General features: G+C 44.0%; 1 protein-coding gene across 1 annotated transcript; it reads right to left on the reverse strand.

Moving 5' to 3' along the window:
• Nucleotides 1–8,413: 8,413 nt before the first annotated feature.
• Nucleotides 8,414–14,534, reverse strand: CCN3 (cellular communication network factor 3; the record flags this gene model as incomplete). Its single annotated transcript, XM_082045146.1, is given in 6 exon segments — nucleotides 8,414–9,552; nucleotides 11,553–11,758; nucleotides 13,599–13,850; nucleotides 14,149–14,391; nucleotides 14,394–14,424; nucleotides 14,427–14,534. Coding segments are annotated over 6 exon segments (1,137 nt in total). The 3' UTR covers nucleotides 8,414–9,255.
• Nucleotides 14,535–16,805: the final 2,271 nt, after the last annotated feature.

Genomic DNA, 16,805 nt, shown 5'->3' on the forward strand with positions numbered 1-16,805 from the left:
CAACTCATGGTTACTAATACATGGAAAATAGAATCAGGCAGCTCAGCAGGGTACTGAGGGAACACAGCCTGTCTTGCCTGACTCTGTTAGTGCCTTGCTCTGCAACATAACCTTGGGCTCCCGGGATGGGGTGCCACTTGCATTCCCCTTGCCATGCTATTCAACATGCAGGAACACCAACCTCCCATGATTAAGAAGTGTCACATCTGCCAGCAATCACTTAATCTACCAGCCATAAACTCAGGATAGTCTGAAAGCTGTCCTTCCCTGTCAAGAATCTGAAGAACTCAAAAACATGTGATGGTGAACATCTAGGAACTGCCACACTGGACAGTGGTTACCCCCCCTGACCTAGTGGGTATGTGAGCAGCCCTGCTCCGGGCTTTGCAGCATCACCCTGCACTGCAGCACTATTGCAATCCCCAAGGACTTTAGCTGTGGAAACTGAGGCAAACAAAGGCTGAGTAAGGAGACCAGTGCTACACAGCAAGCCTGTGGCAGAGCTGGGAACTGACTCCAGACTTTCTGACTCCCGGTCCTGGGTTTTAGCTGCCCACTGAGCTCTGACGTGGGACGAAGTGAATCTCACCAGAGACATCAGATAACCACAGTTTAATTTGGTTTCTCTGTGCTCTGTACCCTGGGGAGATAGCAGACCTCTGGCCACGAAAGGCAAGTTATTGAGAGATTTACTGTTAATTCCTCCTTATGAGGTCCATCTTGTTATGTTTGGAGTTGCCATAGGTTTCTGTTTGTTTTGTCTGTTTTTTTTTCGTGTGGGGCTTGTGTATTTTATTAAGCCCTTGGCTAGTATTTTGTGCATGTTTAAGATTTTATAAGGGTTTCTTTAGAGGTTATTCATTATAGTTTTCAGAGGTAGCCTATTCTGCAGGCTTGCTATTGAATGCCAATCTTTGATAGACTGGTGTCTTACACAGGGGAGAGGACCGTTTCTCATACGCTCATAATTAGTGTTCCCAAAGGGTTTCCCAGCTGCTTTTCTAGCTCTACACTCACGTTGACCTTGGACTTTGAATGCTCCATGGCTTGCTGAAGTAGAGTCATCATAGAAATAGGCTGAGAGAGAAAACTCATTTTATTTCCATCACTTAAAAAAGAAAAGCCATCTGAGAGATCTGCTGGAGACCATGGGGAAGGAAGTTGACCTCTCTCAGTCTCACCTGGCTCTTTTCTCTGCCTCATCTGCTGGTGCTGGGAGCAGTGGGAGGTTTTTGGTGACCTTAGTTATCACTCTAAGACTTTTCATGTTCTTAGATTTTGGTAGTTATGTCCTTAAAAATTCTGTTTCAGACACACAGCAAGATAAATTAGGTTGGGGAGCATATTTGGAGTGTGTACACTATTCTGTTAGAAAGAGAAAAAAAAATGTTTTGTTTTGTTTTTTTTTAGTACAAGCATGTATTTTTTTATTCAATGTGTAATAACGTATCTGAAATTTTGAAAGAGTTTTTTTCTCTGATCTGCTTCATATTAAACATGCAGCATGTGTTTGCTGGTTGATTTAAATTCTGGAGAAACTATTTCTATTATTTCACTCCCTGTAAGGGCAGTGCAAGACCATTGCTTCCGTTAGCAGAGTTCTTTCCTCTGGGAAATGCCAGATTTCATTCTAAATGTAATTAATAAGATTTTTAAAAAATAATCCTTACTTAAAAGGATATGAATCGATAAAAGCCGTGAAAAGGTTAATATTTTCTATAAGCCTGAAGACAGGTTTGCTTATGCTCTTTTTGTGGATGCCGCTGTGTTTTCCTTAAGTTCTAAGAATGATAATTTTACAGCTGCCTCCCCCTCGTGGTAAATCTGAAAAAATGCTTTTCACAGAAATAACTGAAAAGCCGGGTAAAGCTCAGCACATGAGGTGCGAATACCGATACCTCGGCTTTGTGGTTATTTTTCACACTGATATGGAAACTAAAATGTTCACTACAGCCTGGAAGAGGGAAGATTCAGCAACCTTGTTGAATAATGGTCAGTGCGAGGGAGAGATGAGCATTGCCTCCACAAACATTCCAAAGAAGAGAGATGAAAAACCATATTCCAAAACATGGAACCAAAACATAGTGGTTTGCAATCAAATGAAGACAGTCTTAAGTGCACCTGTATCACAGAGCAGCCTCTTCACCATGAACAGTCACCATTCTGAGACCATAATTTTCCTTGAGCTTGTAGTCCTTTTAGTCTGTGAAGGTCCTATGTGGTGCTAGAGCCTGCTCTGGTTCTCTAAAAAGAAAGCATATGGCTTCATTTCCTCTGCAACAGGATCCTCTGAAGTGCAGGATGGACTTGATAAAGCTAGGAGGAGGAGGGCAGCCTTTGTGGTTAAGGCTGTAGATGGTGACTTAAGAGAAATGGGCTCGTTTCCTGCTTTTACCACAAATCGTGTGTGGTGTAGAATAAATTGTTTATATATTCTGAGCTTTTAGTGCCTCGTGTGCTAAGCAGAGAAAAGAGCTTTTCCTTCCCTTCATCCTTTGTGTCCTTTCCACTGAACTGGAAAGTCTCTGGGATGAGAAACTTTCTACTGCATTGTATAGCTACACCAAGCCAAAGGAGGACTCCAGTGGGGCTGGGGCCTCCAGGGACTGCCATAATGATAATAATAATAATATTCAGGCTTCTGCCCTACCTTACTGTTAATGTCCCCAGAACCAGTGACAGCTGTCATAAGTAACATCGGTTGGTCTCATCCTTCCAGACGCATCCCTGCTTTCAGGCCCAAAGTTTATCATTATTGACAAGACAAAGTGGCTTGTAGCCACCAGGTGTCCCCCCTTCCCCATGGTTTGAAGGAGAACCGGGCAATGCCACAGAAACCTGTGTTGTGAATGTGAAATGAAGTACTGCTTGTAATTCTGGCCTCAAGTGATGGGGCCTTTCCTCTTCCCTCTAAGCAATGCAGTGGTGTGAAAGGCAGCCCTTAGCATGGTCCTGGTATGGGAATGAGAGCATTTTAATGTACCATCACAAACTCATATCCCACAGGATGAGAACATAGCTGTTGAGTGCTAAAGATATATACAAATGTAGAAAGTCTGATTCTTTTCCCCAAAGAGGTGCATTGTGTTTGTGAATCAGCCAGCCTAGCATGTTACAGTCTGAAGATACAGTTTCTGCGAAGTGGTGAGGTTATGACTTTTTAAGTGTTTCAGTGATTTTTACTTGTTTACTAAGGCAGTTCAAAGGATGCAATTTTCCCTCATCCCATGAAAGGACTTCTGGAGTTTGTTTCTTTATGCACAAAACCCAGCTTTCTATTGAAGTGCAATTCTTCAATTAAAAACAGAACAGGTGTGTGTGAGGAACCAATCCAACAAACGAGCAATCCTCCCACGGGGGCTAATGTGCTTCTTTTTCTGTCCTGATTGTCAGAGCACAGTCTTGGGTTATGTGCAAGTTCAAGGCTCTGTTTGGCCTAATGCACAGATTTTTTTTCTTCTGGATCTTTCTGAATTAGGCAAGATGAGGTGCTGAGCCCGGGTTTCTGAGGACCCAGACCCAGTGGTACAGGAGAGCAAATATCTTTCCCTAACACACCCTTTCCTCTTTAAAATAGCCTTGTAAATGTTTTCCTTTCATCAAAATTAAATTTTTAGTGTGCTTGAAAAATTTCTGATTAACTCCAAAAAAGTGTTTTCATAAACACAGTGGGCATAACATGTACCCTGAGGGCTGCAAGACTCAGGAGAAAGGGAGAAGGAAGGATGCAGGGGGTGCCTGGGATGCATGGGCAAGGCCTCCAGCAATGGGATATGAGTGTTTGATTTAACACCTGAGGGCACTGTAGAAGCGGATAATAAGGAATGAGGTTTGAGAACTGCGATAAAAAGAGTGTTTTGTGGAGGAAAGCATGGGAAAAATAAGGAAGAAGTTGGGAAATGCATTCAGCACATGCTGGTAGAATGAAAGGCTAAAGATGATGAGAGTCAGCCTAGGAGACCAGAAGTACAGGTCTCTGTGCATGAACTGAAATGCAGTATTTTAGGGACAATATTTTATTCTGACTTTGAGAATAACAACAACCAGGTTACCATCCCTGAACACTGAAGCGTTTTAGGTCAGTGGGTCACTTGTCATTTTAATGTGACCATTTGTATGGCCAGGACAGATTAATATACTTCTTGCAATATAAATAAGTATTTTTTCCTCTTTGCTAAGCTGCAAATCAAGAGATCAGCAATGGCTATTCTCTACTGTTTCTCTGAGTGGAGAGGCTTAGTGTGAATTAATTTCATGTGATTCCAGCAAGCTGACTGGCAGGCAGTCAATCATCTGGGCTCCCTCTACAGTCGGTGGAGAGAACATGAGATTTTAAAGATGTGCTTGACCATAAAGAAACAGGCTGTTTGCTCTAACTTCACACATTTAGTTACCATTTTGCTCAGTGTTAGCTGCAAGAATTTAAATTAATATAAACACATTTACTAGATAATTGCAAGCAAACTGTTCCTCTCACAGCTGCATGGTAGGTCTCTTGATCGATAATCAGCATAGCATCTTCTGGTCATTGTACAAGTGTTCATACCTTTCTAACGAATAAACTGGGATTAGTCATGGGAAAATCAGAGCAGAATTCCCACAGGTCACACTAAGTTTGATGCCTGCACTAGAGAGCTTGTATTACAAAATTCATATGGCAGATGTAACTAGAATGGCTCTTTGAAGCTTCTGTTAATGTAGATGGCTTTGGTACCGAAAAAAAAAAAATATCAAGAATAAAAATAAATGTCAATGTAGGAAATTGTCAGAGGAGAGAAATAAAATCCTGTTTCATGAGGCTTGATTTTGTCATAAAACATAAATATTAGTTCTAGAAATAGTAACTAAATTGCTTCCTGTCCATCGCCCTACAACCTATAAATTAAAAAAAATAGAGTGAAGAAAAATTATAGCTTACTCTAGAATAAAAAAATAGAGACATTCTATTTTTCCTGAAGTTTTTATTGTACCACTCCTGGAATTACACTGAAAAACAGAAAGGGTGAAGCCATGATCTTACTGAAATAAATTGTAGAAGTTTATTCACTGTGAGGTCTTCATTCTAGTATCAGGCATCCAGCTGAAGATGCTGACAGAAAGTGTCCTTACATAGTCAGTGAAGGGGAAAAAAGAAGAAGAAAAAAGACAAGTTCAAATCAGATTAAATACAAGAAGCACGTTGCTGTAATGAAATCCTAGAGGAGAAACAGTCCTGCAAGTAGCTACAAACATCTTTACTGGTTATATGTGCTGTAGGAGGTAACACTGGCTATCATCGACATTACTTACTGAAGGTGCACTTAGCCTACCAGTCGCTAACACCAAAAGCTGTTAAATTTAACGAATAAACAAACAAATAGATAAAGTTTCTAAGCAGCCTATTTTTGGAACAGTCCTTGGCTGATACTAGCAAAGGAAAGGTAAATTGGTTCACAGTATGGGATGAACAAGTCAACCAGCATATTTTGTGCTTGTTCCATCACCGTATCATGCTCTATAGATATTGCTGTATGGACCCATACATTGAATGTCAAGACATACTTCCTGAAATGCTCAGATGGGAATCCTGAGAGATATGAAAATGAACTGCTGACATTTGAATAATTTAATTTTGCTCAACATGAATAATATAACTTTGCTTGCTTGGGAAAATCACAGTCCTAAACCAGGAAAGTTCAGGATTTTATCATTGGAGTTTACTTAGACAAATGTCACAGATTTGACACACCGCTGCTGTGTTTTAATTTAATCAGTGTCACAACCTTTTGCAGGAACACACTGAAACTGGCCCAAAGTCTAAGCTAGTGATTGTCTCTATTAAAGTAAAACAAATCTAAATGATTATAAAAAAAATGATACCAGATGAAAAGCTGTATCAGCCAAGTTGAGGTAAAAATAGCCAGTGGATTGGTATTATGCTTAAAAGCCAGTGGAGAACTTTGGCTCCTTTTTTCCAGGGGAAACATTTGTGTTCCCTTCCAAAAGATATTTTTCCTGCTGAAATGCTGCAGCATTGTAAGAAGACACTGAGATTGCAATAGTTCTGATGTTAATAAAATTAGCCAGTAAGGATTTGAACATTTTAGCACTTTTCTTCCCTGAAGGTTGTAATGCTTGTAACAATGCACATCCCTTCACACAAAATGGGTTAGAGACGTGGAGATCACGTAAAAGCAGCACTAAGGAGAGTTATTTGGGCTATTTTGGCACTGGATATACTGATGTGGAGACCATAGTTTAAAGTGCCGGGGAACTGTTTATAGACAAAAGGAGTTATTTGAGTTGCAGTTGAACCCATATGCCATAGTGCACATACTCCTCTTTGCAAAGGAAGTGATGGGTAAGCTGAGACACAAAAGTGTCTCAGCAGGAAGCTGGCTTTATGTCTCTTCAAAAATATCAGAAGCTCCTGCCTTTGAAGGGCAAAAAAGCACAAACTGAAGAGTAGTGGATGATCGTTGCATACAAGGAGTCATGGATTCATATTCTGGATAAGCTCTTCAACTTGCCTGTGAAAGGGAAACTACATGAACTGCTTCTCCCTGGTGCCTGTGCTTTGCTTGCTTGTTCCAATAAAGTGAAAACATAAGGAATTATTTGAAAATCCAGGTAACATGAAGGGAAAGATGAAGGATAAAGAAGCAGCAAGGTAACAATGATACATTGATGCACAAGAATAAATGACTTTGGATGTGAAAAGAGTAGAGGAACTGTCAAAATAAAGTGATTGAGTGAACCATTTTGCTTCTTAGGAAATCAGTGGTTGACTGCATTCCTCTCTAATTACTCCTGGCTCAGTATTAGCTGAGTTTTATTAATCCAAAGACTGTCAACATTTGGCCAGACAATCAGATGCTGCATTGTTTGGTAGCTGATGTGTTTCTCACAAATCAAGAGGCATAGAACTTGCAAGATGATCCTGAAAAATACTCAATAGCTTCCCTTGTATTAGAAAACCAGTTAACAAACCAGTCTGAGCCTCAGGGACAGCTGATAGAGAAGTGGGATGAAAGCAGTTTTAAATAATCCTTCCTCCCTCTCTCTTAGATTCTAACTTGCTCCTTAACCACTCCTCAGCCACCTGTAGGAGTTCTGGGCTTGTGCTCTCCAACACTTGGCATTTCCCAGCATATAAGGTTGCTGGGGTGCAAAACAAGGAAGAACTTTACAAACTCTCTGTGTCAGAGAGACATGGACCTGTTGGAGAGAGTCCAGAGGAGGCCACAAAAATGGTTGGAGAGCTGGAACAGCTCTGTTGTGAGGACAGGCTGAGAGAGTTGGGGTTCAGCCTGGAGAAGAGAAGACTCCGGATAAACCTTATTGCAGCCTTTCCGTACTTAAAGGGGCTCATAAGAAAGATGAGGAGAGACTTTTTAGTAGGGCCTACTGCAGTAGAACAAATGTTGATGGTTTTAAACTAGAAGAGGGGAGATTCAGACTAGAGATAAGGAAGAAATGTTTCACAATGAGGGTGGTGAAACACTGGCCCAGGTTGCCCAGAGAGGTGGTAGATGCCCCATCCCTGGAGACATTCCAGGCCAGGCTGGACAGGGCTCTGAGCAACCAGATCTAGTCCCTGCTCATCGTACGGGGTTTGGACAAGGTGACCTTTGAAGGTCTTTTCCAACCCAAACTATTCTGATCAGGAATTAACCAGTGCAAGGGCAGTGAGTGTGCACGTATGCATGAGCACCTGCCTGATGAAGGATAAGACTTGTCTTCTTCCAGCTGTTTGAACAGCATGAAGCAGGCAGGGATGTGTTGATAACAGTAGCAATGGCTACAAAGCAATTTATCATTAGCACAGGTAGTGGGGAAACCCATGCAAGAGTCACAAAATCTATCAAACCTTAACCAGTATGAGTTTTAGCATCAGGGCCTCATGACTTACAGTTACTAAAAATACTTCAGCTGTTGGTACCTACTCACAAATAACTTTATTTTGGTCTCCACTGGCTATAACAGCTATTTAGATGTCTACACATAGTCACCAAATTTAAGTCTTAGCCCAGAGCTGAATTCCACCCTGTGTGTATGTCCGGAACTGCAGAACTGGAGGTTGCCCGCTCCTCCAGAGAACAACACTAGGCCAAATATGCCCAGATTTGGCCTTCTGCTTTTTTTTTTTTTTCTTTTTTCTTCTCAAGAGAGGGCTGTTTCCTACCACATGGTTATGAGACAGTTGTGGTGTAAGTGCTACTCTGGTACACTTATGTGTGCCTCACACATTATTCATCCTTTGCTGTGCCAAGACACCGCATAATTGTTAGGGCAGATATTACAATGAGATACACTAAGAACATAACAAGATGGGGTCTTTTGACTTTAAGAGTCTGCAGACCCTTTTTCTTCCCATTGCTTTTAGCTGTTAGAAGTTGGTAGTTTAAGAAAACTCCAGGAAAAAATATTTTGAATCACATAAAGTTTATTTCTTTAGCAAAGTTATATTACAATATATACAGTTTCTATTTACATATAGACCTTCCTAAGAAATAAAGCACCATATGATACAGTTAATATTTTAGAGGAATTTACAGAAATTTTATTTTTGCATCCAAATAGTTATATCTACAGACACACATTGGTTAGAACCAAGTTCTAAGATGCTGACTTCAATGGGTTTTGGATTAGACTGGTAGTGAAGACAATTTAATTGCTGTCAGCTATCAATCTGCTATGCTTCCGGTATGAGATGTTAGCTATGCCATTTCTGGGGCTACGTGCAAACTTAATCCTCAGAGAAAGTTAGAGGTACAGATAGAAGGTATAAGACACAAGAATGAAACACTTTCATCAGTAAGATTTCTACTGTCATCAGAAACAGAGTTTCATTAGAATGGAAAAAGGGTGCTTAACTGTTTACACTCATTATGCAAAGTGAGTTAAGAACCTGGAAGCTTAAGTGATATGGTATCATGCATTACCCAAGGAATCCATTTACTTGTAAAGAGCTCATGGCATGATCCCCTTAACTCAAGGAGAAAGACAGCTGTTCGCTTTTGTAACCTTTACACCACTGTCAAGAAAAAGGAGGCTCCATCCAAGGTACAAAATGTCCTTCAAGTGAATAAAAGACATTTGGAGGGTGAAAACGTAAAATGAGGTATTTAATAAACTACAGGAGTAAAGAAAGCGCCTAGACTGTTTTGAACCACATCTTAGATATTTTACATACATAATTGTTACATTCACCTGATTGTGGGTCAAGTTTTGTAGAATCTATTTATACCTTTTGTGCTACCAAATGGATGTTTTTCATATTTTTGTTTCACTAGATGTTAGATCTAACGGCTGGAAGAAAGCATTGTTACTCTGAGGACAGTTACTATGACAGACACAGGTGTTGATCAACATCATTGGCTTTTTTAGGACTTTGTCCTGAGGACAGCGGAACTCAACTTGAATTGTTTTGGTGTTGTGTGGGGTGCAGCATCGTCCATCATTGCAAAGGCCACAGTAACGAGGTTTGTATGTCTGCACACTAGTGCAGTTCTTGTATTCAAAGCGAACAGCTTTCAGGGACTTCTTTGTTCGGACACATTTCTTCCCTTTCTAAGAGAAATATGAAGACACATTAGATACTTCACTGTGTAAGACAGAAAGCAGTTAAAAATTGACATGCAAGGATATAGATCTACTATGAAAACTCAAATTTGTTGTCTTTGCTCGTTCAACACCAATAAGACTCTGCCTCTACTTCAGTAATTACTTACAGGTAACTCCTGCAAGATCTGCCCTTTGACACCAGTGTGCTATTGGGCCAGTAATAAATGACAAATAAAGACCACTCTTGTCATCTGAGACAAGCCAAACCAGAATTCATTATGAAACTATACTCTACTGGAAAACATCTCAGGCTACACTGCTATACTAGTTCCATCAGAGAATCAGAAAGCCAAATGAGCAAGTTACAGGACTAGATTCAGAGAGAAAATAAAGGGTTAAAACAAACCTCAAAAGTTCTGTTCTAGTGATCCAAGGCAGAATCAGCTTCATCCAATAATGATTCTTAACAGACAGTTGTCTAACTTGTCCTTGGAAGTCTCAGTGACAGAGACTCCACATCTGCCCCAGAGAATCCTAAAGGTTCACTGTTCTTACTGCTTGGAAGATTTTCACTCCTGTCTTAGTTTTATGCAATCCAAACTCAACATTTCTTGTTGTATCACCCATGGAGTCAGAACAGCCTGTAGTTTCTGAACACAGCTATGAGACTGCATCTCTTCTCTTGCATTCAGATAAAGTTCTGTTCAGTTTTTCTCTAGCAGAATATGTTTTCTAGACCTTTGATCATTCTTTTAAGTCTCCCCAACTCTTCTCAAATGTTTCATATCCTTTCCTAAACATAGTATTTAAAACTGCACAGTGTTCAGCAAAGGCCTTAGCAATGTCTTCCAACACTCAGAACGCTACATAAAGTGATGGTCCACTTACCCACCCATGTTATTCTCCCTGACAGTAACACTTGCATAATATGCACAGGCAGTCAAAAAGTCAGCTACCTTGGATACACATTTATTGCACGTGAAGTGTCAGTGTTGGATTTGCTTTTGGAAAAAGCATCATAGGATTAAGGTCAGGTTTAATTTACCTAAGCAGATTTTGCAGGATTTCACACATTTCTCTGCAGTTCCAAATGCTCAACAGACTAGAAATCTGACATACCCATCTGCATGATTGGGTGATCTCTGAAGTACATGTACAAGGAGTACAATTGCAGTTGTGGGAGAATGCAAGACTGCATGAGCTGTCAAAATAGGCTGCTCATGCAATATTTCTGATCTATTTGGGATGGCTCAAATTATCACAGAATCATGTAATGGTTTGGGTTTGAAGGGACCTTTAAAGCTCATCTAGTCCAACCCCCTGCAATGAGCAGGGACATCTGCAACCAGGTCAGGTTGCTCAGAGCCCCATCCAGCCTGGCCTTGAATGTCTCCAAGGATGGGGCATTTACCACCCCTTTGGGCAACCTGGGCCAGTGTTTCACCACACTCACCATTTCTTCTTTATATCTAGCCTGAATCTCCCCTCTTCTAGTTTAAAACCATTACCCCTTGTCCTGTCATGACAAGCACTGCTAAAAAGTCTCTCCCCATCTTTCTTATAGGCTTTTTCTAAGTACTAAAAGGCTGCAATAAGGTCTTCCCAGAGCCTTCTCCAGGCTGAACAGCCCCAACTCTCTCAGCCTGTCCTCACAGCAGAGCTGTTCAGCCCTCTGACCATTTCTGTGGCTCCTCTGGCCCCTCTCCAACAGGCCCATGTCTGTCCTGTGCTGAGGGCTCCAGAGCTGGACACAGGACTCCAGGTGGAGTCTCACCAGAGCGGAGCAGAGGGGCACAATCACCTCCTTCCACCTGCTGGAGGTGCAGCACAAAGCTACTGAGCAAAGATGGCAAATGTCATGCTTACCAGAAACACCAGGCTCGCTGCACATATGCTAAAATGTGCATTTAAATGCACTTGCATCTGGAGCACCCTAGGCAATAATATTGCAACCTTGGAATTACAGCTGAAGAGGCTCTGCTACCCTGCCACTCTTTGCAGCTTACCTTACCAGATGGCTCTTCGTTTTCACAAGGTCTTATCATGCAAAGCCGTGTCTGCTTCACCATCTCACACTGCTGATTTCTGTTGGTAACACGGGTGGAAAAGCCCATTCCACAGCTTTTGGAACAAGCACTCCATTCTGTTGTCTGCTCAATACAATTGGCGCTTGAATCTGTCACAACCCCGAGCGTGGCCTCTTGCCTGTAGGCTGGAGACAAAACCTCACAGAACCTTATTACAAGAAAAACTCCTGTGAAAACCCAGTATCGAATTGAGCTCTACCACAACTGGGAAGAAACACATGACACAACAAAATAGGTCCAAAATCTATGCTTTTTGGCAGGATTTAGGAATTTTAAAAGCTGCCTTTTTAGGAGCCCTGGATGGCAGCTTCTCACATCTAAAAATAACAGAAAGGTGCATATCAGTGTAATCGTCAAAGCATTCAGATTCAGTCCACTCAAGTTCACAGCTGGAAGAATTACTGCCAATTTTTTAACCAGTTTAGAACCCTAATAACTCTTTACTCCTCACTCTTTCCAATTGAAATACATCAGCAATCTCCTCTAAAGCTACATCACAAAAATATTTATATTCGATATGAGAGAGGTTGGATTATTTATCTAAACTAATAAACAGCATGGAAGTAAAGTCCTTTACTCCGAAAGTCATAAAGTCACCTGATCTTGTCAATTATTGACAGATTATAGCCAATGTGATGGCAGAGAAGGACAAAGGAAGTAATTTCCAGGAGCTATCAATCACAGCTACTCAAAGGCACAGCCAGCTCTGATTATTGTCCTGCTCTCACAGCAGTGTTAATCTTTATTACGCAAATATTGCTAACTGTATAGTTTGATTCCGTGGTTATCACAGAAGTAAACAGAATGAAGTAACACAACTGAGCCATCAGTCACAGCTCTTGCTGTTAAGCTCCTCTACAACAGCTTTTTTTGCCTTTTGCATGGTAAAGCTTTAAAAAAGGTGGCCTCCCAAGAAGGATGGCCTTTGCTAGAAAGAATGCACATAATCCATCTGTAGGTATTTCATGGATTAGCCTGTCACTGTCAGACAAATCAAAGGAAAGATAGTAGAAAGGTGGCGAGCTTTTTGTTTATACCTCATGTGCCTTACAACTGACACTTAATGGCCCTCTGAAAAGTTAATAAAGCCTTTCTTCCTGGATCCTTCCCTACTTGTTTTTTGAATGGATTAGCAGAGTTTCAGCATAACTACCTGCTTAAGACCAAAAAGATCACTGACTGGAAGAGAATGCAGTGCCCTCAACTCTCAGTAAAAGTAGCTTATTCATGTTGAACTACAAGTCTAATTTAAAAGGTATACAGGCATAATTCAGTAACAAAATGGGTGGAATATTATGTAGCTTTTTTTCAGTCACAAAAGCACTTTATGAATCCTGCATTTTGGAATGGGATTTTTTCTTTTCAGATCCATTCACCGTGTTTATAACTTCTCCAAGTACTTTGTAAAGCTTTTAATGCCAACAGTAATGATGAGAGCTCTAGCACTGGCAGGCAGGAATTTGTTGGCTTTTTAGCTACCACGCTGACCACTTGTAATAGCTGGGGAACTCAAGGGGAAAAAAACGTCTCCTGTAGACTAAGCTGTTAGAATGGTATTTATGATATGAAACATAAGTGCAGAGCAACTAGGAAGGCTGCAGCTTTGATCTGAGGGTGGGGGGATGTTTAGAGAATTATGAGCTTGCCCTTGTTTTATTCCACTCATAGAACTACTCTGTACCAGATAAACAGCAATTTCAGAATCAGGATTTAACTAAGTTTAGCTGCCTTTAAAAACTGCTATGCACACTCATCCTCTGAATATGTTTTCCTTTACCTATCGAGCTCTGCCTTTATTCATAACCACCAGTTTACTTACTAGTGACTAGTGATAGAGAAAAATATCAGAAAAAAAAAACAACAACCACACAAAGCAATGTGTCTTAGATTGGGTAACCCCAGGGATATTTCCAGTATGATATCACCTCCTCCTCACAATGACTGTGATAGTTTTAGTTTCCTCACCAGCCATAGCAAAACCTCCCAAAATCACTTCATCTTTAGGGTCACAGATCCACTTCTCACAGCACTCTCCAGGGACTTCGATTTTTCTGGGGAAAGGGCAGTCGGGGCCGGGGAGCAGCAGGTCCAGGTTGCAGCGGGGCAGGCAGCCGATCTGTCCATCTCGGCAGGTGCACTGGTACTTGCAGCTGGGCTGGAACGTCTCTCCGTTGCGATAGATCATCCCGTCGAACACGCAGTTGTCTCCCTCCAGCACTAGCGAGGAAAGCGAACGCATTTCCCTGAGGCAGAGGGCACCCGGCACCCCCGGCCCTCTCCAGACCAGGGCGGTCGCACTCGACACCGCTCCGGCAGCGGCAGGGAGCGCTCGGCCCGCCGCAGCCGTCGGGACGAGCCGCTTCGCCCGGGGAAGACCGGACAGCGACAGCCTCCAGCGAGCACCGCGGCGGGCTGAGCCGGCGAGGGTGTCCCCACCGCCTCGGGGAGGGCTGGGGCAGGCGGGGAACGCCGTGCCGGCCTCTGCCCACCGGCCCGCCCGTCCGCCGCCACCTACCCATGCAGATGCCGGCGGCCCCGCCGCCGTCCTCGGGGCCGCGGTCGCAGTAGAGCCCGCTGCTCTCGTCGCAGGGCAGCAGCGGGGAGCAGCTCTCGCCGCGCTGCCGGGCGCACACCAGGCAGCAGGAGCAGCCGTCCAGCACGGCGGGCACCCCCGGGGCGCAGCGTGGCGGCTGGGCCGGGCAGCGCCCGCTGCAGGGCCGGGAACACGCCGCCTCCCGCCCGCTCACCTGCGGGGAAAAGCGGCCCCGAGGGCCGGGTCACGGGGCCGGCCCGGCCGCCGGCTGCCCCCCCACCCGCCGGGTGCCCCGCACTTGCCTCGCAGAGCCGGAGGAGGAGCAGGAGCAGCAGGGCGGGCAGGCCCTGCCCGCCGCCCGTCGCCATGGTCCCGGCCGCCGCCGCCCCGCCGCGCCTCTCCACTCTGCCGGCAGAGCCATTGCAGCCGCTTATATAGAGGCTGTTGGGGACCCCCTCCGCCAGCACCCCCCCGCGGCGGGCAACGCGGGCCGGAGGCGGGAGCTGGAGCCGGGCCGGGAGCTCCGCTCCCGCTCCTCCCGCCACCTGTCCCGGCGTCACCGAGCCGCTGCCCCGGCCCCGCCGGCCCTGCTCTCTGCCCCGAGGCCGTGCGTGGAGCAGGGACCGGAGCCCCGAGGGCAGAGCTGGTGGGGGGCGGGAGCTGCCGCCCTCAGCCCGGCCCCACACTCCCCATAGCCCCGTTTGCCTGCGGGCGTCTCCCACACGAGCTGTGTGCCGGCTGTGAACTGCAGGGAAGCACGATGCTACAGCACGGGCTCTGCAACGACCAGTAGGGTTGGGCAGTGCTTGGCTTTCGAGACCAGGTGCCCAAGCATGAGCACCTCTCAGGACTACACCGCTTCTGCCCTGGCATGAGGCCTCCTGAGGTCTGCAGCCGTTATGGAGGCTGCAAATGGACCCCACGAAGATAAGGGACTTGTGATCCTCTATGAACTCCAGTTTCAGGACCTGTTGGAGAGGGGCCAGAGGAAGCCACCAAGATGATCAGAGGGCTGGAACAGAGGCTGGAACAGAGGGCTGGAACAGAGGGCTGGAACAGAGGGCTGCTGTGAGGACAGGCTGAGAGAGTTGGTGCTGTTCAGCCTGGAGAAGTCTCCAGAAAGACCTTATTGTGACCTTTCAGTATTAAAGAGGAACCTATAAGAAGGATGGGGAGAAACATTTTAGAAGGGCATGTTATGACAGGAAAAGGAGTAATGATTTTAAACTAGAAGAGGGGAGATTCGGACTAGAAATAAGGAAGAAATTATTTACAATAAAACACTGGCCCAGGTTTCCCAGAAAGGTGGTAGATGCCCCATCCCTGGAGACATTCAACGCCAGGCTGGACGGGGCTCTGAGCGACCTGATCTGGTTGCAGATGTCCCTGCTCATTGCAGGGGGTTGAACTAGATGAGCTTTGGAGGTCCCTTCCAACCCAAACTATTCTATGATTCTATGAAGTTGCAGATACTGTTTGTTACCAGAGGGGTATGAGTATGTTGGCTGATGGGAAACAGAAGCTGTATGAGGTGCCCTCCGTGCTCTGTGCCACACCAGTTGAAGCGGTAAGAGACTCCCCAGTGCTCACATGGCATGTGCAACCATGGGAGATGTAAAGCCGACATGTCAGGCCTCAGGAATGCTTTGGAGAAATAACTCTAGTGCAATTATTTTAGTGTGTGCAGGACAGATTTAGGCCAAGTGTAAGGGAGACTAAATCTGTTAACAGGTTTTACTTGTCAGGAATTGCCTTCTGCCCAAGGCAGGCCTTCTTGGGTCTTACTAGGATACAGATATTCTCTGTCCCTAGTTGTCTGGGGCAGATAATATGCACTGGATTCTGTTGTGGCTTGTTAAAGAGAAAATATTTGAAATATAAACAATAGCTGTAGACAGGCTAGTGAAAACAAGATGCCTTTTAAGCTTAAGACATGACACAAGTGGTACTCATGAATTTACAAGGCTGCTGTAGCTCTGGGTCAAAGCAATACTCAGCACAAAAACAAATCACCAGATGTAAGTTTTGTTTTGGATAAAAGTCACCATTCCTTTTTTGATGCTGAATGGCAGCAGTGGGGTTTTTGGAGAAGACTGTCATTCTGGCCAAAGGAAACTTCACCAGCACTGAAATATGTAACCTCTGGTCACATATTTGCCCTTTGTTTTCTTATTCAAAACCAGCAGGATTAGGCAAGAGGACCACTGGTTTGTCCAAGCCTTATTAGCAGCTTGGGCACAGGTTTGAGGTTATGTCAGTGATCCATTGTCTTACAGGTCATTTCATTTCACTTTCCATCTCTTTTGTTTTTGTTTTTTTTCCATGCTTCTTTGCTCCTTGCCTCTGGTTTGGACAGCCAGTGCAAAGCTGCGTTTTGCAGTACCTTGCTTGTGAACAGCCTGACCAATGCTCTTGACCAAGCGTTAAGATTTGCTGAAGAGAAGCCAGGCTGATCCTGTAGTTTCCCCAGAAGCAGGACTGTAAGCCGGAGGGGCATATGCAAGATCTGTTTTTGCCTGTCCGTCCATATGTGAATCTGATGAGGTTTTCAGTGCCAATAATGATTCAGTTCCACTGAAAGTTACCGTCCCTTTCAATGAGATTACTTCACTCCTAAATGTCTTCCAGTCTATAAAAAA

The sequence above is a fragment of the Streptopelia decaocto genome, assembly GCF_964273445.1.
Source record: "Streptopelia decaocto genome assembly, chromosome: 2".
In the NCBI taxonomy this organism is placed as follows: domain Eukaryota; kingdom Metazoa; phylum Chordata; class Aves; order Columbiformes; family Columbidae; genus Streptopelia; species Streptopelia decaocto.